The sequence below is a fragment of the Rhinopithecus bieti genome, unplaced genomic scaffold, assembly GCF_001698545.2.
Source record: "Rhinopithecus bieti isolate Rb0 unplaced genomic scaffold, ASM169854v2 scaffold_7724, whole genome shotgun sequence".
NCBI lineage: Eukaryota > Metazoa > Chordata > Mammalia > Primates > Cercopithecidae > Rhinopithecus > Rhinopithecus bieti.
Genome location: NW_016805612.1, coordinates 1,655,000 through 1,681,329, shown reverse-complemented (window position 1 = coordinate 1,681,329; position 26,330 = coordinate 1,655,000). Strand labels below are relative to the sequence as shown.

General features: G+C 37.2%; 1 protein-coding gene across 1 annotated transcript in view; it reads left to right on the top strand.

Moving 5' to 3' along the window:
* The window catches only part of CDKAL1 (CDKAL1 threonylcarbamoyladenosine tRNA methylthiotransferase), a 603,344-nt gene that overhangs the window by 93,611 nt on the left and 483,403 nt on the right, over positions 1-26,330 (top strand). The window contains exon 3 of the mRNA XM_017873093.1: positions 5,154-5,250. Within this exon, the coding sequence (XP_017728582.1) occupies positions 5,154-5,250 (97 nt within the window). The remainder of the gene's footprint in view (positions 1-5,153; positions 5,251-26,330) is intronic.

The window sequence follows — 26,330 nt, the reverse complement described above, 5'->3', positions numbered from 1 at the left end:
ATTAGCATTTCAAGACTATCTGAAGACATTGAAATTAATACTATTTTAAATATTCTTAGGGTATTATTCTTATCACCATTCATATTTTGCAGGATAAAAGGTTTTAAAAATATGTCTGTGATGGGTACATTTTAAAGGAAAATTTTAAAGGCTTTTATTAACCTGAACAAAGCTAACTAGACAAAAAGAACAAGCTATAAGAAGGGACTGCTGAGAACAAAAATACTCTGTGAATTTGCATTAAAACTTTGCTACTTTATTTGGTGACTTGTAAAGTATAGTGTTCATATTCCATGACGGCTATGATTTTGGCTTGGATTATAGTTCTGGTCTGCCTTAGAATTTTAAAGCCAAATATTAAGAAATAATGAAATTTTTTCCCCCCAAAGCCAGTGTAATTCCACATCATTGCCCAGGCTGGTCTCAAACGCCTTCCTGGACTCAAGCTATACACCTGCCTAGGCCTCCCAGAGAGCTGGGATTAAAGGGGCAAGCTGCTGCACCTCTTCTCTTTCTTTTTTGAAATGGAGTCTCACTCTGTCACCCAAGATGAAGTGCAGTGGTGCGATCTTGGCTCACTGCAACCTCTGTCTGCCTGGTTCAAGCAATTCCCTGCCTCAGCCTCCCGAGTGACTGGGATTACAGGTGCATGCCACCATGCCTGGCTAATTTTTTTGTACTTTTAGTAGAGACGGGTTTCATCATGTTGGCCAAACTGGTCTCAAACTCCTGACCTTAGGCAACCCACCCGCCTTGGCCTCCCAAAGTGCTGGGATTATAGGCATGAACCACTGCGCTCGGCCTTCCCTTTTTTTAAAAACTAATTTCAACTTTTATTTTAGATTCAGTGGGTGCATGTGCAGGTCTGTTACATGGGTGTTATCAGTTCATTCTCACGCTGCAAATAAAGACATACCTGAAACTGGGTAATTTATAAAGAAAAGAGGTTTAATTGACTCAGTTCTGCATGGCTGGGGAAGCCTCAGGAAACTTATAATCATGACGGAAGGCACCTCTTTACAGGGGAGCAGGAGACAGAATGAGAGCTGAGCAAATGAGGAAGCCCCTTATAAACCATCAGATCTCATGAGAACTTATTATCATGAGAATAGCATGGGGGAAACGACCCTCATGATTCAGTTACCTCCCACCAGATTCCTCCCACGATATGTGGATATTATGGGAACTACAGTTCAAGATGAGATTTGGGTGGGGACACAGCCTAACCATATCAATGGCTATATTGTGTGAATTACTTAATCATGCACCTCAATTTTCTTTTAGCTTTTGGTGTTCTTGTTCCCTTAAAATAAGCCTTCACCTGTTTCATGTCATGAGAACATTATCCCTGAGTTGTTATATATTGGCTGTACTGTTTTCAAGTATTCTGCATAACTAATTACATAATGGTTGTTACCCTGATTAAGTGCTATGTAAGCGCTAACCACAGATCTTATTGTCATAGTATCATTGGTTCTTTGTTTTCACACTATTATTTTTGATCGTATAGAAACGTTTGTACACCTCCATAAAACTGTAATGTTTTATATTCAATTAGATTCTCTCACACTTTGACACTGCTGCATCCACTGTCATCAACTATCACTTTGAAATCTGTCCTTATTTATTCTCATTCAGCCAACTTGCATTTTAGAGATTTGATGGGCATTGCTAGAATCTCAGATTCAGTGTGTCCTATGTGAATTTATTACCTTCTATCCCAATACTCAGTCAGCTCTGACAACCAGTGGAACAACTGTTTCTTTGTTATTGTTTTTTTTTTTTTCTCTCTCTCTCTGTTTTCTTAAGCTGTGGATTAGCAAACTATGGCCTGCTGCCTGTTTTTGTAAATAAAGTTTTATTAATATTAGATGCCCATTTATGTAAGTATTGTCTATGGCTGCTTTTGCACTAAGGTGGCAGAGTTAAGAAGTTGCAACAGAGACCTTATGACTGGCAAAGCTAAAAGTATTTACTTTCAGGCCCTTTATAGAAAAGTTTGCTGACCCCGCTAGGTGTGGTGACTCACGCCCGTAATCCCAACACTTTGGGAAGCTGAGGCGGGCGGATCATGACGTCAGGAGATCGAGACCATCCTGGCTAACACAGTGAAACCCCGTCTCTATTAAAAATACAAAAAATTAGCTGGCGTGGTGGTGGGTGCCTGTAATTCCAGCTACTCGGGAGGCTGAGGCAGGAGAATGGTGTGAACCCAGGAGGTGGAGCTTGCAGTGAGCTGAGATCGCGCCACTGCACTCCAGCCTGGACAACAGAGTGAAACTCTGTTTCAAAAATAAATAAATAAATAAGAAAAGTTTACTGACCCCTACTTTAGACTAAAACTTTGGCATTACCTTTGATTCCTCCTTTGGTATTTTTCAAGTATATTCTAGCAAGAAAATTAATCTCCGTTTCTTTAATCATCATCATCTTTTAAAAAATCTTCCACATGCATTCTGGTTCTCTGATCCTTTTGTCTAGGGTATTAAATTAATTTCCTCACCTCCTGGCTTCTTTTCCCCTTCTATCTAGGGCAAACAGAAAGTGAATGTCAATGTCAAATCTATTGACATTTTACACTCTGTCACCAATGTTACGTTCTCAAAGTTCCACTCTGCCACCAAAACTTAAGAGATTTCCATATGGCCCACGAAATCAGAGACTCTCTAGTCTCTTAAGATTCTTTTTACAATATAAGCCTCTCATTCTCCCATATACAGAAATTATTTCTATTAATATAATGAAATGCTTTCCTCCTCCTTGTCTTTGTTCATGCTGTAACAACTGCCCTTAGCTTTCTCTGCCTCTATCTCCATTTTTCCTACTCCTGTCTTGCCAATAAAATCCTCCTAGATTTCTTCGTGAAGCTTTTTCCTGTGTTTTCCTTTCTGCATGTTCTTTTCCTCTTCGTGGTATGTTAGCTATCCATCTCTCTGTCACCAAGGGCACCTTACTCGATGCTGTGTTTTTTATGTTCTTTTATATTTCAAATATTGTAAACTATAAGCTCGTTGAGTGCAAGGCACTTGTCTTCTTCATTACTGTGTTCTCTTAAACACTCAGTGTAATAATGTCTTAGAGATGTTGAATAAGTAATTGAATAGCATTATAGGAAGTAAGCTTTTAAAATTTGGATTTAATTATTAGTCATCTCAACATCTCTCTTGGATGTTTGGCAGTGATTCTATGTGTTATAATGAAAGTTCTTAAAGCAACTTGATGTTAACTTCTTTGTATACATGGCTAATGAAAATGGAAAGATTTTTTTTGTTTGATAAGGTATTTCACATTTAATACAAGAAAAGTATTTATGTGCAATGATTGCTTGGTACTGATAAAAAGTAAAACAAGGTGCAAAGCCAGACAATAATTCTCTTGGATGTGTTATGCAATCTACCAAAGTCAGATTTGTTTTATTTCGTTAACAAGCTTTTCAGGATTCCAAGAAGAAAATTATATCAAAGTGTTCTAAGAAGCTATTGAAATGAAATGCAGGTGCTGTTAAAATAGTATTTTGTACTCTATTCATTTATTTAATCATTCTCTCTGTACTTCCCAGAAAATTTTGATGTGGCTGTTTATCACAAAGAGCCCAATTTTTTGTTGGCATCTAGTTTTGAATTTGTACTCTTGAAAAAGTTGACAAAGACAAAAAGGTGTGCCAGGCTTAGAGACCTTTCACTTTATAGTAGTAGAGTTTAATGTCACACCTACCAAAACTGGGCTGCTAATACCCTTACCTTTCTCAGTTGGTTTCAGAAACCTAGAGGTTGCTTGTAGTGGTGGGAGGAGCGACCCAATTTGGTACATAATATTCGGTGCCCAAAGACTCAGCAATAAAGGTGAACAAAGCATCAAAACACACTCCAAAACCCATACACATGCAAAAGAATTAAAGACTTGAAAATTTAATTTTAAGATGGGCAAAGGATTTGAGTAGTTTCTAGGAATGAATATAAGTTCTACTTTGTTCACTACTGTCTTCTAGCACAAAATAAATGTTGGCTATGTATACACATACCCGAATGAATAATGTCACATCAAATATATTGCTAGAACTCTCTTGAGTAAAGAAAGGCTTTAAAAAAGCCATATATGTATAGTTCTGAACCAGCATTTCTACTTCTTAGTTTTTTTTTTTTTTTTGAGACACGGTCTTGCTCTGTTGCCCAGGCCATAGTACGGTGGTGCTATCATCATCAGTGGTGTTCACCACAACCTTGAACTCCTGGGGCTTCAGTGCTCCTCCTGGCTCAGCCTCCAGAGTAGCTGGGACTACAGACGTGCCCCACCATGCATCGCTAATTTGTTTATTTTTAGTAGAGACATGGTCTCACAATGGTGCCCAGGTTGGTTTCAAACTCCTGGGCTCAAGTGATCCTTCCGCCTTGGCCTCCCAAAGTGCTGGGATTACAGACGTGAACCACTCCACCCAGTTACTTAGGATTTATACTAAGGAAATAATTACACAACTGAGTGTGGATTTCACGTCTAGGTTTCTGTAATCCAGAAATACTTTCTCAAACATTCAAATATGTTTGTATGTACAAAGCACCAGCTTGTTTTCCCATATATGCTTGCATATGTGAGGGATAGTCTGGTGTCTGGACGTAAGCATATGCAATCAACTGTAGCATGTCTCTAGGGAGCAGGACTGAGGAGATGTGCGAATTACTAGCACATAGGACATTATGCCTTTTAGTTACTCTTCTCTGTTTCAGTTTCTTTAAGTATATTTTACTTTTATGTTGGTCAAAAGACTAGGAAATAGTCTATTAAGTTTTAGGCATATTTTCATTAACATTTAATATAAGTAACCTACTTGAAGAGTTAGCTTGCCTGTCTGGAAAATGCGGTTTTCAAGAGTGGTTCATATCCTTGGGAATAAAATAAAAAATAATGAATTTTTTTGTTTTGTAATGAGACGGTAATGAATGGCATTATCAGGTTGGACTGCTGTTGTGTTCTTTAATGCTATGATAGACATATTGTACAGAAGTTTTATTATGTGGTCTTTAACCAGCTATAAGAAAATCCTGTTTCATGTGAGATAGGCCTATTATTATTTGGAGAACTAATATGCACTAACAACAGTTTCTAAGAGTATCCCCATGAGCAAAGGAATTCACACTGTTTTCTCTTCAATGTTTTAGGAAAGCTCAAGAGGAGAACAAGAAAATCGTACTAGCTGGATGCGTTCCTCAAGCCCAGCCTCGCCAGGACTACCTTAAGGGACTGAGTATCATTGGGGTAAGCTTGTACCTGATGCAAAAAGAGAAAATCTTATATTATTAACACCTATAATAGCTTCACATTTTATTTTCTATTTGTAGGTTATTTATAAGCTGTGTTACACTTATGGCTGTCCTAAACATATTTTCCTTATTGTCCCTGAAACTGTCATTTCTGTGTAACTTTTTCACCTTAGCATAAAAACGTGTTAGTTTCTCTCATTAAGAAAGAGCAACACAATAAAAAGCCATAGTGTGGAATTTACATCCTTTAATAACCCGGTCTTTGGCTATCTATTACCATCGCTTTCCAGGTCATTACAGTTTTTCCACCTCACTCAGCTACTTGCTTTTCGCCCCCGAGTACATCAATGCCTTTTTTCAAATGCCCCACCTCCCTTATACCTACCACCATAAGTCTCAGCGCCAGCATGATGACCTGTAAAGCTTTCTCTTCCTACTTTGTGTAGTCCTCCATAATTCTTTTCTCTAGTTTCTCTTTGCTTACTGTGCAGTTACCTGTCATATAATTCTTTGAATAAAGCCCACCTGTCTATTTAAATTGTTAGCCTCGTGAGAATAGTTTTTCAATCTTTTTTTAAAACTCTCACCATGTTTCTCTAGCCTTTCCCGTGATACCTCGCACATACTAGGCACTCAATAAGTGTTTGTTGATTGCCTGAAAAAAATCTTCACATTGTATTTCTGTTGTTGACGTACTTTTTTGGGGGAAGGCAGTCAGCTCTGTGAAGTAAGGAGATTACTGTCTTCTCTCTCTCTTGCTCTTTGTAGCCAATTACTTTTTGCAAAATGCCCTCAAGTAGCTGATATTCAGTCAATATTGGTTGATCAAACGATGGTGCTTTTTCCTTCCCAACATTCTACTGAAGCTGTAGGTGATAAACTTAGCAATGTTGTTTGTTTAAAAAGGCTATGTTAATTTTAAAAAAGTGTGAAAACATCATATGCTCATAGAAGAAGTTTGCATGATTAATTGGCATCTGCTTTGAACTTTATAATAGATTTTTCCTTATTTAATACACTACTGACAGGTTCTTGTATCATGTTCTCAGTGTAATGAACTTGTTTTCTGCTGTGAAGTCCTTACCCTGCTAGCAAATTTAATAATCTTCGAACAAACATTCTCACTTTCAACAAACAGAACTTGAATGTTTGGTAACTTTAGTTTGTTTTCACCATTTGTCTGTTTACATTTTGATTTCTCTTGGTTTAAGGAATGAAATGAATATGGGAGTCCCGAGTTCTCTTTTCATGTCAGACTAACTTTCTCTGTAAACATAATCCTGCTATGGTAGGGAAATAGGAAACTAGTTGGAAGTCTTTTTTAGAGATGGAATGTGGTAAAAGCTTGGAGTTGATCTTAGATTTCATCTCAAGGAATAAAGTTAGGGAACAACAGACTTTCTTTAATGTGGCAAAAGCCTCTTCTCTGCATATATTATGGCAACATTTTTTAAAACTCCATTGTGTGCAGGAAAAAGTGTATGTTAGGATGTGCAGGAGATTCTCCAGATACAGTGTAAGGGAGGACACTCAGGGCTATTAATGTGAGTTTATTTGCCAAAGTCACAGCTTTGTGTCAGTCCAGTTTTCAGGGCCGACACAAAGCTGTGACACTGGCAGATGAACATTTTGTTTCTATTTAATCGGCACCTGTGTTGTTCTGTGGTTAACATTCTTTTTCTTTAAACTTCTATTTTAAGTTCAGGGTTACATGCACAGGTTTGTTATATAGGTTAAACACGTGACTGTTGTACAGATTATTTTGTCACCCAGGTACTAAGCCTTGTACTCATTAGTTATTTTTCCCGATCCTCTCCCTCTTCCCACTCACTACCCTCCAACAGCCCCCAGTGTGTGGTGTTACCCCTGATGTGTCCATGTGTTCTCATCGTATAGCTCCCACTTAAAAGTGAGAAAGTATGGTATTTGGTTTTCTGCTCCTGCGTTAGTTTGCTAAGGATAATGGCCTGCAGCTCCATCCATAGTCCTACAAAAGACATGCTATCGTTTTTTTTTTTTTTTTAATGGCTGCATAGTATTCCATAGTGTATATTATGTACCACATTTTCTTTATCTGATGTGTCATTGCAGGTTGATTCCATGTCTTTGCTATTGTGAATAGTGCTGCAGTGAACATTTGCATGCATTTGTTTTTATGGTAGAATGATTTATATTACTCTGGGTATATACCCAGTAATGAGATTGCTGGGTCACATGGTAGTTTTGCTTTTAGCTCTCTGAGGAGTTGCCACATTGCTTTCCATAATGGTAGAACTAATTTACACTCCCACCAAAAGTGTGTCAGTGTTCCCTTTTCTCTATAGTCTTGCCAACATCTGTTATTTTTTGACATTTTGATAATAGCCATTCTTACTGGCATGAGGTAGTATCTCACTGAGGTTTTGATTTTCATTTCTCTAACAATCAGTGACATTGAGCTTTTTTTTCATACGCTTGTTAGCCGCATGTACGTCGTCTTTTGAAAAGTGTCTGTTCATGTCCTTTGCCCACTTTTTAATAGGGCTGCTTGTTTTTCTCTTGTAAATTTGTTTACATTCCTTATAGATGCTGGATATTAGACCTTTGTCAGATGCATGGTTTGCAAACCTTTTCTGCCATTCTGTAGGTTGTTTGTTTACTCTGTTGAGAGTTTCTTTTGCTGTTTTGTTCTGGCACATAGTCCCATTTTGTTACCGCTAGTAGTCTTTAGGTTTATTTTATTTTGTTCATTTACAATTGGAGAAATAAGAACACATTTTGAAAAGTGAATAGAAATAAAATCTATATTTCTCTCGCCATAATGCAATTATAATTTTGCTTACCTCCTTCAGACTTAACCTTTGCATCTTTTACTTAATTGTAATCTCAAAACTATTTTGTATTCTTATTTCTCTAGATTATTTCATGAGCTTTGTAACCATTTTAAGTCTGGCATTAGTGTTCTATTGAAGGATGTAACATAATTTACCTAACTATTTCTTAATTATTGAATTTAAGAATTTTCTAGTTTTAGGAAATATACATAATACATTAATGCTCTCACTGGTCTTTTAATTTTAATTTAAAATTAATGTATTTGAAAAGTTTCTGAAAGTGGGATCACACTATCATTAACATTTCAGAGGTGTAATTTAATTATATCTTTACCAGCTTTAAGTATTATTGAAGTATAAGATTATTATTTGTTAATATCATTTTTGGAGCATTTTTTTCTGTGGCAGGTATGTGACATTTTATTTATCATCACTGACTTTTTACATGTGAAAATTATGTCCACATAAATGAAAATTTTGAAAACAAATTACAAATTAGGAAACAAAATTATCTGAATTTTATCTTTAGAGAGACCTACTTTTGAATAGAATTGTTCTATAGAATTGCTATAAAACTAGAAACCTACTGAAATATAGTGAGTTACAGTGAAATAAAGAAATGAATTATATTTTATACGAAGAGAAAACAATTCTGAAGTGCAAAAGAATAGATGTTTAAATTCAGTGACTTGGGAAACGATTTTTAGCAGGAAGCTTAGAATTGTATTGTGTGATTGAGTGAAGAATGTTATTCCTTTACAAATTTTCTATGATGGGAGGATGTTAATAGAGTTGGAAGGAAGAACAACTGTAACTGCATTCTCTGCTTTTACCTTCTGCTAGCCTTTATCTGTGTCACCTTACAGTACAGGAAGAATGTGTCAATTTTATTGACCCAGGTGAGTAAAATCAAAAGCTTCCATGAGTGGGGGATCATTGGGTGAGCAAGCTACTTATTGCATATCTGAGTTAAAGGATTTTTATTGTTCTTACCCATGTTTGAAAGTGCTCATAGAATAGGCATTTAAGAAGATATTAATAAAGAGAGAAATTACTACCATCGTAACATTCTAATTTCCATCAGTATCAGCCTGTAGGAATGGGGCATTTATTTTAGTAAGCAGAGTAAGGCTGTGTGGTGAGAATACATGGTAAGCAGTTATTTGACCTCTGGGCCTTTTATTATCACCTGTCCCACTCTCCCCTGAAATCACCTAGTTGTGATTAATGTTATTCATGTGATGGTGCGTGGAAAGAAAATAACAAAGCATCGAAACCAGAAATAAAGCTTGTCATCCTCTGGGTCCAGATGCACTGGCTTTGGTGGTCGTAACCTCTATACTTCTCCCATGTTGGGGCAAAAATCTGTGCACAAACCTGTCTAATTTCTTCACAATGGAAGAGAAGAAAGAACAGATTTGAAAACAAAAGTGTCTTGAATAAAAAGTTTTAGCCAAAACCTTTTTCTTAGCATGAAGTGAAGTTTAAATTTTATATCTAGATGATGTATATTTATTGGTGACCAGTATAGAATCAAGATCTTTTTGTCTTTTTTCAGGATCTTGAAACATTTCACCTTACAGTTAAAAATTCCTTTTCTCTTTTAACAAATAGTTATGGTTAATCATCTATCTTAGAGTTTTCATGCAAGGCCATTTTTATTACTACTATTTGTTTATGTCGTTTATGTTAGCTGTTGATAGTTTCATATCTTGTGAATATACCTGTTTGAATGCTTCTGTTTTTCTTTTAGGCTACTTTGTTGGCAGAAAGTTTCTTTTAGATTAACCAGAAAATAGGATGTTCTCTTAACATTTGCAGTAAAAAAAGAGTAGTAGACTTTAGGCATCAGAAAGCCTGGCTTCAAATCCTAGACCTGCCATAACATTATTTCTTTGGTTCACCAGGTACTATGTGCTTGGTGTACTGTTCTAAGCACAGTACTATGCAGGAGCTGGGAATGCAGCGGTATATAAAATTGTCCCAGATCCCTGTCCTCACTGAGCTTACATTCTGGTTCTTAGGGAGAGACGTCTGGTTTGAGTCCAGAACTTCTCCAGCTTCCTAGAGAATCTAGTCAGATGGGTCCCTAGACCATAGTGAGATCAATTAGTTGGGAATTTCTCTTTAAGGCTCAGATGGAAATACGCTTTGTGTCTGCTGGTTGTGAGTTGTGTTAGGGAGAGGTGAGTGAAACGATATTTATTTGCTGAGTTCTTCTTCCTAAGGTAGTATTATTGATCTGTTATTACAGTATCCATTATTAACAGGAACAGCATTTGTTAGGAAGTTAGGCTCTCACTCTATTACTAGAAAGCGTGTTTATGAAATTGTGTGCTTTGTGTAGTTTTTCTGTGTTAATAGCAAGGACCACATTTGAAGTTTGTTTTGGTGTTAAATTCATTGGACTGATCATTATAACTAATTATAGCTCTAGAGATTCTAAATGAACTGCAAATTAATAGATAGGTTGTAAAATGTTAAAACATGGAATTCACAATGGAATATAAAATTTGATATTGAAAATTTGTAAATGACAAGGCTTCCTCATGTGCCAGCCATGAGCCTTGCAGGCAGGTGAACATTTTCTTTGGAGAGCTGAACAGAAATGTGGTTTAACACAGGTGTCCACTTATCTCAGGGACTATTACTAGGTTGATTTGCGGTGGTTAAACATCTTTTCAGGCAGGCTGCTGTAATCTTGAAAAGTGAAACAGGATTGACTTTTGACTATTTCAAATGCGAGCACTTTAATTTTGAAAATTATGTGTACAGTTAAAGCTGCATTTGAAAAGCTACATTTGAGAATATTTCTATCGTATACCACATTGCAAAAGGTAAACAAATTCACAAAGTGGAGCAGTGTCACAGTAACAGTGGGATCGGTATTGAGGGCAAGGCTTGAGGAACTCTCTCCTCCTGTTTGCCTCTACTTTGAACGTTTCTTCTTGCCATATTCTATTTTTTGACCTTCCGTTGTCTAAAAGGCAGTATTGTGAGAGAATGACATGTAAATTTAAACACCCATTTATGTTTTTCCCTTCCTTGACCTGTTGGTTTCACTTTTTTTGGCGTCATCTATCTCACCTGTATTCATACATGTTTCACCTATTGAATGAGTAAAGTGTAGTATATCATAGATTTGGGAACTAGATTGCATGGGTTCATATCCCTGCTGCACTATTTCTTAGCTGTGTGACCTTGTACAAGTTATTTAACCTCTGTGTACCTCAGTTTCTTCTACCGTTAAGTGGTGATAATAACAGAACCTGACTCTGAGTTTTTTAAGGGTTAAATCAATTAATATGGCTGGGCGCAGTGGCTCACGCCTGTAATTCCAGCACTTTGGGAGGCTGAGGTGGGTGGATCACTTGAGGTCAGGAGTTTGAGACCAGCCTGGCCAACATGGTAAAACCCTGTTTCTACTTTCAAAAAAAAAAAAAAAAAATCAATTAATACATGTAACTGTGCTTAGCATGGAACCTGGACCATAGTGCTCTGTATTTGCTATTTTTTAAAAAATTAACTAATTTACTTAATAGTAGAATCAACATTGAGCACAACTGTGTGCCTGGAACTAAACCATTTGCTGGAGATACTGAGCTGAATACAACATATATTCTCCCTAAAGACTATGACATCTGATGAGAGGTGCAAATCCTTGTGATTAATCTGCATAGGGAGAAGGGCTATGGGCACACACAGGATGCAGCCATGCTTTACATAGGCCTCTGATATTAAGTAGTGGCTCAATGAGTGGAGAAAGGAAAAAGGACTTTCAATTAGAAACAACAGTATAAGAGTAGGCATCTGTATGTGAGATGCCTGGTGGGGAAAAGCAAAAGGAGTGAGCGGAGTGGGGAGTGTTAAGAAGTGTAGTGTGGAGAGTTGTGCAGATGAGTGATGAGTACAATAGTGAGGGTGGAGAGAAGGAAGGGGATTGCACTCAGTGAACCACAGGACAGGGTGAAACACTGTGTTGGGGCAGCGGGGGAAGACAGCATGAACAGGTGAAGGAGAGAAGCAGTATAATGTACTGGTTGTCTCTTCATGCCCTTTGTTCATTATCTGTCCTTTATTTTCTTGTATGTTCATTATATCAGTCTTTTCTTATTTTAGGTCACATTTATTGAGGTATAGTTAACAGTTAAATTCACTTTTGATGAATTTGGACAGTCACCACATAATTTCTATTGTGCTTAAAAGTTATCTTGTGCCTCTTGTATTCAAATATGCCTACTCTTCCCATGCCCCCAGTCCTTGGCAACCATTGATGCGATCTCTGTTCGTATAGTTTTGTCTTTTTGAGAATGTCATATAAATGAATCTATTACTTGTGTCTTTTTTCTTTTCCTTAGCATAGTGCCTTCAGTATTCATCTATGTTGTTTCAGTTATCAGTAGTTGCTACTTTTTCGTGCTTAGAATTATTTCACTGTGCTAGTGGACCACAGTTCGTCTCTTCACCAGTTGATGGATATGTGTGTTCTTTTCAGCTAAAGGCTATTATGAAAAGCTTCTGTAAACATACATCCACAATGTATCTTTGTGTAGATACATATATTTATTTTTCTGGGGTAAATAAATACCTGGGATTGCCAGGTCATATGGTAAGCATCTCTTTTGCCTTTTAAGAAGCTGCCAGTGTTTTCCAAAGTGGCTATTCCATTTTGCATTTCTATCATCAGTCCCGGCTGCTTCACATCTTCATCAGTACTTAGTATTGTCAATTTTTTAAAAACAATTCTACTAGGTATGTTAGTGATGTCTCATTGTAGTTTTAATTTGCTTTTCTCTGTTGACTAATGATGTTGAGCATATTTTCATGTGCTTCTTTGCCATCTATATATCTTTGGTAAGGTATTCAAATCATTTACCATCTTTCCTCCTGTTTTTGTGATCTTGAGTTAGGAAACTACTTCTTAGGACACAAAAGCACAACCCAGCAAAGAAAGAAATGTAAAAGGTTTACTTCATCGACAATAAAGCACTTTCAGCTCCTCAAAAAGGATACTGTTGAGAGAAGAAAGAAAAGCCAGATTGACTGAGAAAGAGTATTGCCAAGGCTTGAAGCGGAGCGAGCCTAGGGGGGGGGTCAGGGATATAATGACCTCCAACTCCGAGCTAGTAAGAAACAACCTGTTGGCTAACGGAAATATTTGTCCGTCTTTTTTTTCTTCTTGAATTTTTAGTTTTAAAATTTATTTTAAAGAGAGATGAAATCTCACTTTGTTGCCCAGGCTGGTCTCAAACTCTTGGGCTCAGATCCTCCTGGCTTGGCCTCCCAGAATGCTGAGATTATAGGCGATCATTAAAAAAAAAATCACCCTCTCATATTCAACCATTATATCTCTTTTATATATATTTTTAAAAATAAATTTTGTTGTACATATTTGCAGTTTGAAACATGATGTTTGGGACACATATATAGTGAAGCAGATTTATATGTCAGTCATTTCAGAGTTACTATTTTTGTGTCAAGAGCAGCCAAAATCTACTTATTAAGCACAATCCCTAACCCATTTCCAGCTCTCCCTCCCTTGCTTCTGGTAACCACTGTTTTTAAAATTATTTCTGTGTATTTGAGCTTTTTTTTTTTTTTTTTTTTAAAGGATCCCACACATATGTAAGATCATGCATTATGTTTCTTTCTGTGTTTGGCTTATTTCACTTAGCGTAATGTCCTCCATGTCTTTCCATGTTGTTGGAAGTGGCAGGATTTCCTCCTTTTTAAAGGCTGAATAATATTCCATTGTATATATACACTACAAGGCACTTAGGTTATTTTCAATCTGGGTGTTGCGAATAATGCTGCAATGAATACTGGAGTACAAATATCTTTATGGGGTAGGGATTTCAACTCCTTTCAGTATATACACAGAAGAGGGATTGCTGGCTCATATTTGTCATTTTTTATTGTGTTTCAAAATTTTGATATAGTTAGAAACACGGAGTTTTGGAGGGTGGGTGGGTAATTTGTAATGTGGTTTCAACACTTGAAAGCTATATTCTCCAAGGGAACATGTCTGATAAAGTATCTAATGTTTTCTGTCTCTCTTTCACCTGTTTTTAAAATACGTAAAGGCTTTATCCAACTGTCAATCCATTTGCATGTTACTGTGATGGACACTTACTGATAGGCTCTATAGTGCCAGAGATTTTATTATTATTTTACATATTTATATATACTGTACATTTACCTTCTCTGCCTAGTACAGTGTCTGGCTCAATAAATATTTTTTGAGTGACTATTAAATTATAAGATATGGATTTAACTTTAATTTTTCATATTGTTCCTAGTTATTTGAGCAGCATTTGTTCAAACATTTTTCCTTTATCCTTTTATGATGCTAACTCTATAATATGTTTATGTGTTCCTTCCTCTCCCCTCACCTTCCTTTCTTTCTCTTCTCCTTCCTTCCTTTCCCCTCTCCTCGCCTTTCTTTCCTTCCTTCTCTTTCTTTCAAGGCAAGGTCTTACTCTGTCCCTGAGAATGGAGTGTGATGGTGCACTCATAGCTTATTGTAACCTTGACCTTCTGGGCTCAAGTGATCCTCCCACCTCAACCTCCCAGGTAGCTGAAACTATAACCACATGCCACCATGCTGGGCTCATTTTTAAATTTTTTGTAGAGACAGGGTTTTGCCGTGTTGCCTAGACTTGTCTTGAACTCCTTGGCTCAAGGGATCCTCCTGACTCAGCCTCTCAAAGTGCTGGGATTACAGGCATGAACCACTGTGCCCAGCCCATGTTTATTTCTTAATTAGTATGTTAGTTTTCTTTGCTGCTCTAGCAGAGTATCACAAATGTAGTTTGTTTTTATTTATTTATCTTTATTTTCTTTTTTTAATTGAATAGGGACAGGTTCTCCCTATGTTGCCCTCCGCCCACTCTGCCCACAGGTGGAAAAGGTTCTCAGGTTCTTTTGACATTCATGTGGTTACATTGGGCCCACCTGGATAATCCATGTTACTCTTATCTCAGGTCCCTAATCTTGATCACATCCAGAAAGTTGTGTTTGCCATGTAAAGTAACATATTCACAGGTTCAAGGATTAGGACTTGGATGTCGACGGGAGATCATTATTCTGCCTATTATGTATAATTGGAGTTATCTTTTGGCTTCCCTGGGCTGCACTGGAAGAAGAAGAATTGTCTGAGGCCACACCTAGCATACACTAACACTAACAATAGCTGATGAGTTAAAAAAAAAAAAAAATCTAATAATGTTTTAAGAAAGTTTACGAGTTTGTGTTGGGCCACATTCAAAGCCGTCCTGGGCGACATGGGGCCCAGAGGCCGTGGGTTGGACAAGCTTGATGTATAAAATTGTTTATTAATTGGTATTTTACATCTCTAATGTGTATTTGTTTTAGTTATAATATTACTCTGTGTTTAACTTTAGTATCACTTTTTAAATTATCTTTTAATTTGTAGTATGTTCTGTTACTTAATAGGAGTATTCTGATGTCCCAAACACTGTTTCTATGTGTGATTGAGCTTAGCCTGTTGAATTTTGTTTTTATTGCTGAAGGGGTTTTTTGCCTCCTTTATCCCTCACCCCTACAGAAAGTTTAATAGGTATTTTAGTTGCGTTTAGGAGGAAGAGAGGTTCCTGGTACCGATTCTCATTTTACTGGCACCCTTTTAGCCTGGCCTCATCTTTCCATTAGTAATTTTTATCTCTAACTCAGTATTAGTCACTCACTGGTACCATTCAGGTGAAATATGTCTTCAGTGGTATGAGGAATGTGCTGTCACATAACTTTCGTTGAAAGGACTATTTCTACCTTTGGGGAAGAATCTTTTGAATGAAGAGATTAAAGATGAAAATATACTGGGAGATGAGTATTAAAGTTAAATCACACATAACATCAAATGCTCTTTTGTGGTACACAGCAAACTTGCTCACGGGCTTGTGAGTTCAAGAAAAGTCTTCTCAGCGTTGAAACACATTAAGCTAGCTTAGTGACTGCTGTCAGCTTCCCCACATGTAAGGGATTTGGAAATTGGGCCCTTCCCCATTACTATGTAAGGTAGGGACTTGGCTTAATAGAGAAGTTAATATTGTACTTTGACTTGTCAGATGCTGATTATTCAGTCAAACTTCGTTATGGTAAAGGGGAAACACCTGAATATACATTTGATGGAAAAGACTATATATATAGTTCTTAATGGAGATGGAAAGATGGGCATTTCTTTCCTTTTTTATTGTATATATTTAAGGTGTACAATGTTTTTATGTATACATAGTGAAATGATTACTAGAGTCAAACAAAATAACTTATCCATCTCCTTCTGTAGTTACTTTTTATGTTTGTGTGTAGTAAGAGCACCTAATATCTACTCTTAGTAGATTTTCAGTATACAATATTAACTATAGCCCTGATGATGTAATTAGATCTCTAGAGTTATCCTACATAACTGCAATTTTGTACCCTTTGATCTACTTCACATTTTCTCCCCTTCCCCACCCCGGCAATTCCCACACTACTCTCTGTTTCTCTGTATTTGACTTGTTTTAAGTAAAGATTTTATGCACAATTGAAATCATGCGGTATTTTTTCTCTGTGTCTGGCTTAGTTTACTTAGCGTAATGTCCTCCAGGTTCATCAATGTTGTCACAGATGACTGGATGTCCTTTTAAAAATGTTGAATAATATTCCATTACTTAAATATACCACAGTTATTTTATTCATTCATCCATTGATGGATACTTAGATTGTTTTCATGTCTTGGTTATTGTGTATAATGCTGCATTGGACTTGAGAGCACAGCTCTCTCTACAGAGTGCTGATTTCATTTCTTTTGGATATGTAAGAATTGCTGGATCATAGGGTAGTTCTATTTTTAAGTCTTTGAGGCATCTTTATACTGTTTTCCATAATGGTTGTACCAGTTTACTTTCCTACCAACAGTGCATAAGGGTTCTGTCTTCTCTGGTTCCTTGCTGACACTGGTTATTTATTGTCTCTTTGGCATGGCCATCCTCAATGAGGTGATAGCTCATTGTGGTTTTGATTTGTCTTTCCCTAATGTTTACTGATGTCGAGCAGCTTTTTATATCCATTTTCATTGGCCATTTGTATGTTTCCTTTGAAAAAATGTCTATTCAGGTCCTTTGCTCATTTTTAAATAAGGTTATTTAATTTTTTGCCATTGAGTTGTATGAATTCCTTATATATTTCGCATGTGAATCCCTTATCAGGTATATGGTTTGCAAATATTTTCTCCCAATCCGTAGGCTGCCTTTTCATTCAGTTGATGGCTTCCCTTGCTATGCAGAAGCATTTTAGCCTGATGTAGTCCTATTTGTTTATTTTTGCTTTTTGTTTCCTGAGCTTTTGGTGTGATATCCAAAAAATCAGTGCCAAGGCCAGTGTCAAAGATCTTTTTCCCTATGTTTAAGGAGGGAGAGTTTCCTCCCAGGAATTTTGCAGTGTCAGGTCTTACATTTAGGCCTATAATCTGTTTGAAGCTGATTTTTGTGTATGGTATAGTATACAGATTCAAAGCAGTTTCTATCAAAATTCCAATGACATTATTTGCAAATATAGAAAAACAGTTCTAAAATTTGTATGGAACCACAGGAGACTCTGAATAGCCAAAACAGTCTTGAAAAAGAAAAAGTTGGAGACATCACACTTTCTGATTTAAAATTACAGTATAAAAAGTTATTGTGGCTAGCAGTGGTTTGTGCCTATAATTGCAGCAACTCCAGAGGCTGAAATGAGAGGATCTCTTGAGGCTGAGAATTTGAGATCAACCTGGGCAACATACTGAAACCTTGTCTCTAAAATAATAATAATAACAACAACGACAACAACAATTAGCCTGGCATGATGGCATACTCTTGTAGTTCCAGCTACTTGGGAGACTGAGGCAGGAGGGTTGCTTGAGCCGAGGAGTTCCAGTCTGTGGTGAGTTGTTGTGATTGTGACACAGCACTCCAGCTCCAGCTTGGGAAAGAGAGCAAGACTCTGTTTCTTTGGGGGGAAAAAAAAAGCTATAGTAATCAAAACAGTATGGCACTGGCATAAAAACAGACACATAGACTAATGGGAACAGAACAGAAAGCCTGGAGATAAATCCAAGCATACCAAGCATATGCACTCAACTAATTTTCAACAAGCCCACCAAGAAGACACACTGGGGAAAGGATAGTATCTTTATGGTGCTGGGAAAACTGGAGAGCCACATGCAAAAGAATGAAACTAGACCCTGATATCACTTTTTCCTTTTATAGATGAGTGGAGTTTTCAGGTAGTTTTAAAGTTTTGGTTGTGATGTTTTTTGATTGGAATGAAAATGACATTGTCTTTTTATTTATTTATGTACAATCAAAATTAAGACAGCTAATAAGAAAGTACTTTGCATGTATGTTTTTATATCTATATCTATAATATATTAACTTCTTTTACTCCTGAAAAGATTTGAGGCATCTTGGGATAAAATCAAGAGATAGTAAAACCCCAGCCAGATTCATGCAGGCTTAATAAGAGTCATACCAACTAATAGAGAAATATGGACAAAGAGCAGTTTTTCACATTTTTAATATAATTAACCTGAGCAATGTTGTTAATATTATTCTATTAACCCTCCAATGGCTTTCGTTTGCAAATAGAATAAAATCTAAACCACATAGCATAAACTGCAAGGTCTCACATACTCTTTCTACCATCATTATGTGACGTCATCTCTTACCACTGTGTCCCTAATTGCTGGTCTTCTTTTGACCACACAACCCATTTATGTTATTTCAGCCTCTCAGTCCTTGTACTTACTCTTCTGCCAGAGGTTCGCATTGATGCCTCTGTCAGTGGTTCAGGTCCAAGGATTAATGCTACCTATTCAGTAAGTTTAACTGGACCACTGTAGAAAAATTTTGCTCTCTGCCTCCTACCACTAATCTCACTCAGATTTTCTTTCTCTTTCTTTCTCTTTTCCTTTTTTTTTTTTTTTTTTTTTTTTTTTTAATATGGAGTCTCGCTGTGTTACCCAGGGTGGGTTCAAACTCCTAGGCTCAAACAATCTTCCCGCCTCAGTCTCCCAAAGTGTTATGATTACAGGCATGAACCACCACACCTGGCCTGATATTTTAATTTCTTCATAGTGTCCGTCATTATAGCAAATGAAGGTTTTCCATTATTTGCATGTTTCTTTCCCCTAATTAGAATATAAGGTCCATGAAGCAGGGATGTTGTATTTTTTGTTTGTTTGAGACAGGGTTTCACCCTGTCACTCAGGCTGGAGTGCAATGATGTGATCACGTCACACTGCAGCCTTGACTTCTTGGGCACATGTGATCCTCCCAACTCAGCCTCCTGAGTAGCTGGGACTACAGGCACATGCCACCACACATGGCTAATTTTTCATTTTTGTAAAGATGGTGTCTGTAGTTTTCCAGGCTGGTCTCAAACTCCTGGGCTCAAGTGATTCTCCAGCCTTGCCCTCCCAAAGTAGGGACATTGTATTTTTCACTATTATGTCCCCAGCTACTAGAACTTTGTAGTTCATGGTTAGTATTTAACAAATATTTTTTAAATGAATGTATTTATACCAATGGTGATTTGTGGGGGAAAGTTTGGGGAAAATAGTTGTTGTCTGAGTCTCTTGAAAGTTCAGGTTCAGTTGAATGGCATTTTATGATCATTTAATAATAACCTCCATGTGCATAGGAAAAGAGAGATTCATCAAGTGGACCACCTATCTGCCATTTCTGGACAAGATCTACTAGGAATCATTGGCAAAACTCTAGCTTGATATCCTTGTGCCTCAATTCTCTCAGTCTCAGAAATAACAGTACTATCGGCCAGGCGTGGTGGCTCACACCTGTAATCCTAGCACTTTGGGAGGCTGAGGTGGGCGGATCACTTAAGTTAGGAGTTCGAGATCAGCCTGGCCAACATGGTGAAACCCCATCTCTACTAAAAATACAAAAATTAGCTTGGTGTGGTGGCGTGCGCCTGTGATCCCAGCTACTTGGGAGGCTGGGGCAGGAGAATCGCTTGAACCCAGGGAGTGGAGGTTGCAGTGAGCCGAGATTACACCACTGCACTCTAGCCTGAGCAACAGAGGGAGACTCTGTCTCAAAAAACAAAAAACAAAAAACAAAAAAAAAAAAAGAAAGAAAAGAAAAGAAAACATAACAGTACTATCTCCTCTTGCCTAGTAGTATTTGAGGATTAAGTGTGATAATGCACTTGAAGTGTCAGTGTAGAGCATGAAACAGAGTAATTGTTCAAGAAATGTTAGCTGTCACGGTGTTATTCCTAGTCATTAACTTATCTAGCTGCTGGTTTTTCAGGAAAAAAATACTTCAAGTGCATACTAAAGCAGAGCCTTCCATTGCAGAGTAATATCAGCTTGTTCTCTGACAGCTTCAAATGAGTGGACTTTTTTTTTTTTTTTTTTTAAGCCTAGTTGGCAAAATTGTGTTTGAGATGTATGTTCGTTTCCTAAGGCTGTCATAACAAATTACTGTAAACTGGGTAGCTCCCTTAGCCATTCCCTAACGCTGCACTTTTCAGTATGGCTGCAGTAGCCACATTTGACTATTTAAATATGAATTAAGTTCCTCAGTAACAGTAGCCACATTTCAAGTCTGTAATAACCACATGTGGCTAGCGACTATCATAGTGGATGGCACAGCATATAAACATTTCCATCACTGCAGAAGGTCCTGTGGACAGCACTGCTCTGAGTGATTAGGATACTTTAGAATAGCATTTTTATTTGCTTTGCATGCCATTGTATAGGCTTGTTTCTTCAATACATGTCTAGTTATAAATTTGGAATAGCTGATAATAGCTGAATAAAATATTTTGTGGATTTCTTTTAAAGTTCTGCAGTAGAATGACTCATTAATGTTATTTATGAATTGTTTATGCACCAACTCCTTTCTTCACTGTTGAGAACATATGGAGTCAGTAATAGAACATACTGCATGTCTTTTTTGTGTGTATATTTATAACTAAGTGCCTGAAGGACACAAGATACTGTTTTATTTATTTTATTTGAATTACATGCTAGAGAATAAGCTCTTGTGTATTCAGGGCTTCAATTTATAGTATTAATTAATAACAACTTTCCTTTTCTCCCAGAATGAGTTCAATATATTCTTCATTACTGTATGTGAATTCTGAGTTTGTTTTCTTGCTCTCGATTATTTTTTCTTCTTTCTGTGCCTCCCACCCTTCATTTTTTTTTCTCCTGACTTCTCCCTCTTCCATGTAACTTCCCCTCCCCTGACTCTTCTCTCCCTTTCCTCTTGGTCTCCCCTTTTTTCCCTTTTCCCCACTGCTTCCTCCATTGTCTTCCTTACTGGAAACCAAAATGGACATAATATTTTCTTTAAATCATTTAATAAACTTCTCTTCTGTTTGTAATCAAGTACTTAAATTTTTATTTTTTATTTTTTATTTTACAGTTTTGGCAGACCTTTCTTTTTAAGGTCCTGGGGTTCCCACACACCATCCAGTGATTTAAATTATCATGTGTTGGCGATATCCCACTTCCTGCCTTAAAAGCAAATGTAATCAGTACTATTTTAAGTTGGAGGATATATTTTCAGCTATATACATTCAGGCAAATTCTATGTGATCATCATAGTCGCCATCTTCATCAGGGCCATCTTTGTTTCTTCTAGGTGCATGCACACATGTACACACACACAGACGCACACTCTCTCTCTTAGACTTTTCATTTTGGCATAATATCACTCAGAAATGTTGTAAAAATATAGAGTTCCTATATGCTCTTTACCCAGCTTCCCCAAATATTAACATTTTAACACATTTTCTCATTCTCTTTATGTGTACACATTTTCCCCCCATCCCGATCCTTGTGAAACTGAGTTGCAAACATGATGCCCTTTACTTCTAAATGCCCGTATATTTCAAAAGCTAGGACACACTCTTAAATCACTATAGTACAATGATCAGTATTAATACAATACTATAAGCTAGTGTATTAGCTTTATTCAGTTATTGCCAATTGTTTCAATATTGTCCTTTATAGGAAATGAAAAATCTCAGATTCATAGTAGCATTCCGGTCAGGTCTCTTCAGTCTCCTTTAATCTGTAACATTTCCTTGGGTTTTCCTTGACTTTCATGGCCTTTACGTTAGAACCTTTGACCACTCTCAACTTTTTTTTTCTTTTTGGTAATAACAACTTTACTGAGATATAATTCATACACCATGCAACTCACCCATTTAAAGTGTACAATTCAGTGCATTTTAGTTTATTCATAGAATTGTATGACCATTGCCACAATCAATTTAGGACATTTTCATCATTTCAAAAAAAAAAAAAAAAACCCCGGCCGGGTGCGGTGGCTCAAGCCTGTAATCCCAGCACTTTGGGAGGCTGAGACGGGCAGATCGCGAGGTCAGGAGATCGAGACCATCCTGGCTAACGCGGTGAAACCCCGTCTCTACTAAAAAATACAAAAAACTAGCCGGGTGAGGTGGCGGGCGCCTGTAGTTCCAGCTACTTGGGAGGCTGAGGCAGGAGAATGGCGTAAACCTGAGGGACGGAGCTTGCAGCGAGCTGAGATCCAGCCACTGCACTCCAGCCTGGGCGACAGAGCTAGACTCTGTCTCCAAAAAAAAAAAAAAGAACCAGGTACTTCTTAGCACTGCCTTTCATTCTCCCTCTGCCCATCCAAAGACAATCACTAACCGACATTATCTCTGTAGATTTTCTTATTTTGGACATTTCCTATTGTGACCTTTCTGTCTGGTTTGTTTCACTTTGCATTTATAGCATGTAACCATACTTCATTCCCTTTTGTGGATTAGCAATATGGTCAGGCACTGCATAACAACTTTAATCAACGATGTATTGTATATAAGTCAGTGGTCTCTTTAGATTATAATACAGTATTTTTACTGTACCTTTTATATGTTTAGATTCTTACCATTGTGTAGCAGCTGCCTGCAGTAGTCAGTACAGTAGCAGGCTGTACAGGTTTGTAGCCTAGGAGCAGTAGGCTGTACCATATAGCCTAGCTGAGTAGTAGGCTGTACCGTCTGTGTTTGTGTAAGTACGGTCTGAAGTTCACACAATGAAGCGATGGCTTAGTAACACATTTCTCAGAGCATATTCTGTCTTAGTGATACATTGCTGTATTTCATTGTGTGTATATGCCACATGTTGTTAATCTGTTCACTAGTCAGTGGATACTTGCGTTCTCACTTTTTGCCTATTATGAATAATGCTATTATGAACATTTGTGTACAAGTTTTTGTATGGACATGTTTTCATTTTTCTTGGAGTTATAACTAGGATTGACATTGCTAGATTCTATGGTAACTCTATGTTTAATCATTGGAGGAACAGGCAGCTTATTTTCCAAAGTGCTACATCATTTTACTACATTCCCCTCAGCAATGTATGAAGGTTCCCATTTCTCCACATTTTCACCAACACGCGTTATTATCTGTATGTGTGCGTGTGTATTTTAAGAGACAGGGTCTCACTCTGTCACCTACCCTGGAGTGTAGTGGTGTGATCATAGGTAACTGTAATTTTGAATTCCTGGGCTCAAGCGGTCTTTCCGCCTTAGCCTCTCAAGTAGTTGGGACTACAGATGAGCACCACTGTGCCCAGCTAATTTTTAAAATGTTTTGGTAGGGACAGGATCTTGCTGTGTTGCCCAAGCTGGGCTCAAACTCCTGGCCTTAAAGTGATCTTCTCATATTGGCCTCCCAAAGTGCTGGGATTACAGGTGTGAGCAACTACACCTGGCCTGCCTGTCTTTTTGATGATAGCCATCCTACTGGGTGTGAAGTAGTATCTCATTGTGTTTTTTTCAATACTGGTAAACTATACATAAAATAAAATTGACCACGGTAACCATTTTTAACTGGCACAGAGTACATTTACACTGTTGTGTGTCATCACCACTATCCATCTCTAGAATGTTTTCATTTTCTCATACTAAAACTCTATACCCATTAAGCAATAGCTCCCTATTCCTCTGTTATGGTTCTGATTTGCATTTCCTGGTTGGCTAATGATGTGAGCATCTTTTCATCTGTTTATTGGCCATAAGTATATTTTGCTTGGGAAAGTGTCTGTTCAGATTATTTTCCCATTTTTAATTGGGTTGTCTTTTTATTATTGAGTTGTAGAAGTTCTTTATAAATTCTAGATATAAGTTCCTTACCAGATATGTGATTTATAAAAGTTTTCTCTCATCTTCTGTGTTGTCATGTTACTTTGTTGATGTTGTCCTTTGAAGTATGAAATGGTTTGAATTTTGAAGATATCCAATTTATTTTTTCTTTTGTTGTTTTTGTTGTTTGTGCTTTGGCGTTACAGCTAAGAAATCAGTGTCTAATCTAAGGTTCATGTAGATTTATGGCTGTGTTTTCTTCTAAGAGTTTTATAGTTTTAGCTTACCCTCAACTTTTTAACAGATTGCTTCCTCTGCATGTTCTGACTTTTCCCTAGAAATATGGCTTCTTATTCAGTCCATGTGCTATAAGAATAGATGCAGTGCTTTTGAGCTTTTGTATTTTTAACTGCATAGGAAAATATTTTTCTTTCTGGTTTCATCATTGAATTATCTTATATTTTATTCATTTTATTGTCTGTCTTCTATCCTTAATTGATATCTTGGTTATTCATCCACATCTAGTAGGAAATTTGACCAACTCTTTCTTATCCTATTCATGTCTGATTTATCTTTGGCAATCTGAGTGTCTGGATATAATGTCTTGGCAACATTGTCACCTCTCACTTCATCATACATCAGTTCCAGTGGTCATCACCTACATCTTGTTTCAGCAACCTATTCCCATTGCCAGATATTGGACCTTACTATTCTTCAGAAATACTAAATGCCTGTGTCTGTACTCTGGTTATAACTTTCTGTCCTTTTTCTTTTCTCCTTCCTTTTTTTTTCATTTTTCTCTTTCTCCAACACCCAGCCACTTCATTTCTTCTTTTCTGGCTGCACTTCTTTCCCTGTCTAACCTATTTGCCAAACTTCCTCTCATCTAAAATACATAGTCAACTTTACTTGTTCCATTTTCTTTCTAGTCCATTCCACAAATCTCTTAGTGTTGTTTCATCAGTCTTCAACCATCCTGGTATAATTCAGATGGTTAATAATTGATGAATGAATAAATGGTGGTATTAACAAACCTTGGGTCAATCTGTTTGTCTGTTTGGCTCCTACTGTAGAACTGCTGGGACTTGGAGTTATTGTTGTAAATTCATGGTCTCAGATTTCAACTGGTATCCTGGTGAATTTTATATGTTCCTAGTCATCACTGTCTCTTGTTGTCTGTAATAGGTATTTGTAAACATTCATTCTGTTATTATTTTACGATATGCTTTCTACCTCTTAGCAGATGAACTTCCTGCTTACTTCAATGAGAAAAATTGAGGGCAACAGGTGGAAATTTGCTTAGATCCTCCCTGACCTCTACAAGAGTACTAGCATCTTTTCCCATGCTTTACCCCTAACCTCTTCTTTCAGGAGACGAAGACTTGGCCCTTTTCTCACTCTGACTTATCCTCTATTCATGTTTTAGATTTTGCTTGGTCTACTTCCTGATCTCTACTTCCTGAAGATCATTGCTCCATCACTTGTTTTTCAGTCTACAACTTCTTTGCCTACTGCCTTTCTCCGCTCAAACTGCAAAAAAAAAGAAATAGTTACTTGTACTAACCTAATCCAAAATATAATATATTCAATATTCTCTAGCCATCAAGAGTCTTTCTTCTCCTTCCCTTTCTACCCAGCTTTTTACTAAGAGTAGTCAAATTAACTCTATTTTCTTACGTATAATTCGTTACTACTGAACTCACTGCTTTCCCTAAGTTTGATTCCTGTATTGTTAAATCAAACATATTCATTTTAGTCTGTATACTTATGTCTCTGTAGTGTTTGACACTGTTGGTCACTTCCTCCTCTTTGAAATCTTTCTTCTGCTGGCTTCTTTAATCACATTCTCTATGGAAGCCAACTGGGCTGTCATAATAAAACCAAGGCCTAATGGTTCCATTGTTTCCTGGTAGATGCATCTCCAGTTAGGTAGGTTTGTTGGGGGCTGAAAACCTAATGTTGTCTGAGATTTACGTGCCTTTCGCAGTTTCTCAGTAATTATTGTTGCTGCTGCCATCATGTTGGGCTAAGTGGTCAGAGGTAGAATGGAGTTCAGGTCTGCTCTCACAAGCCTTTCCTCATTTTCTGTAAGATACTGAGACCAAAGGAATATTTTTAAGAGACTCTCCTCTCCCCTCCCC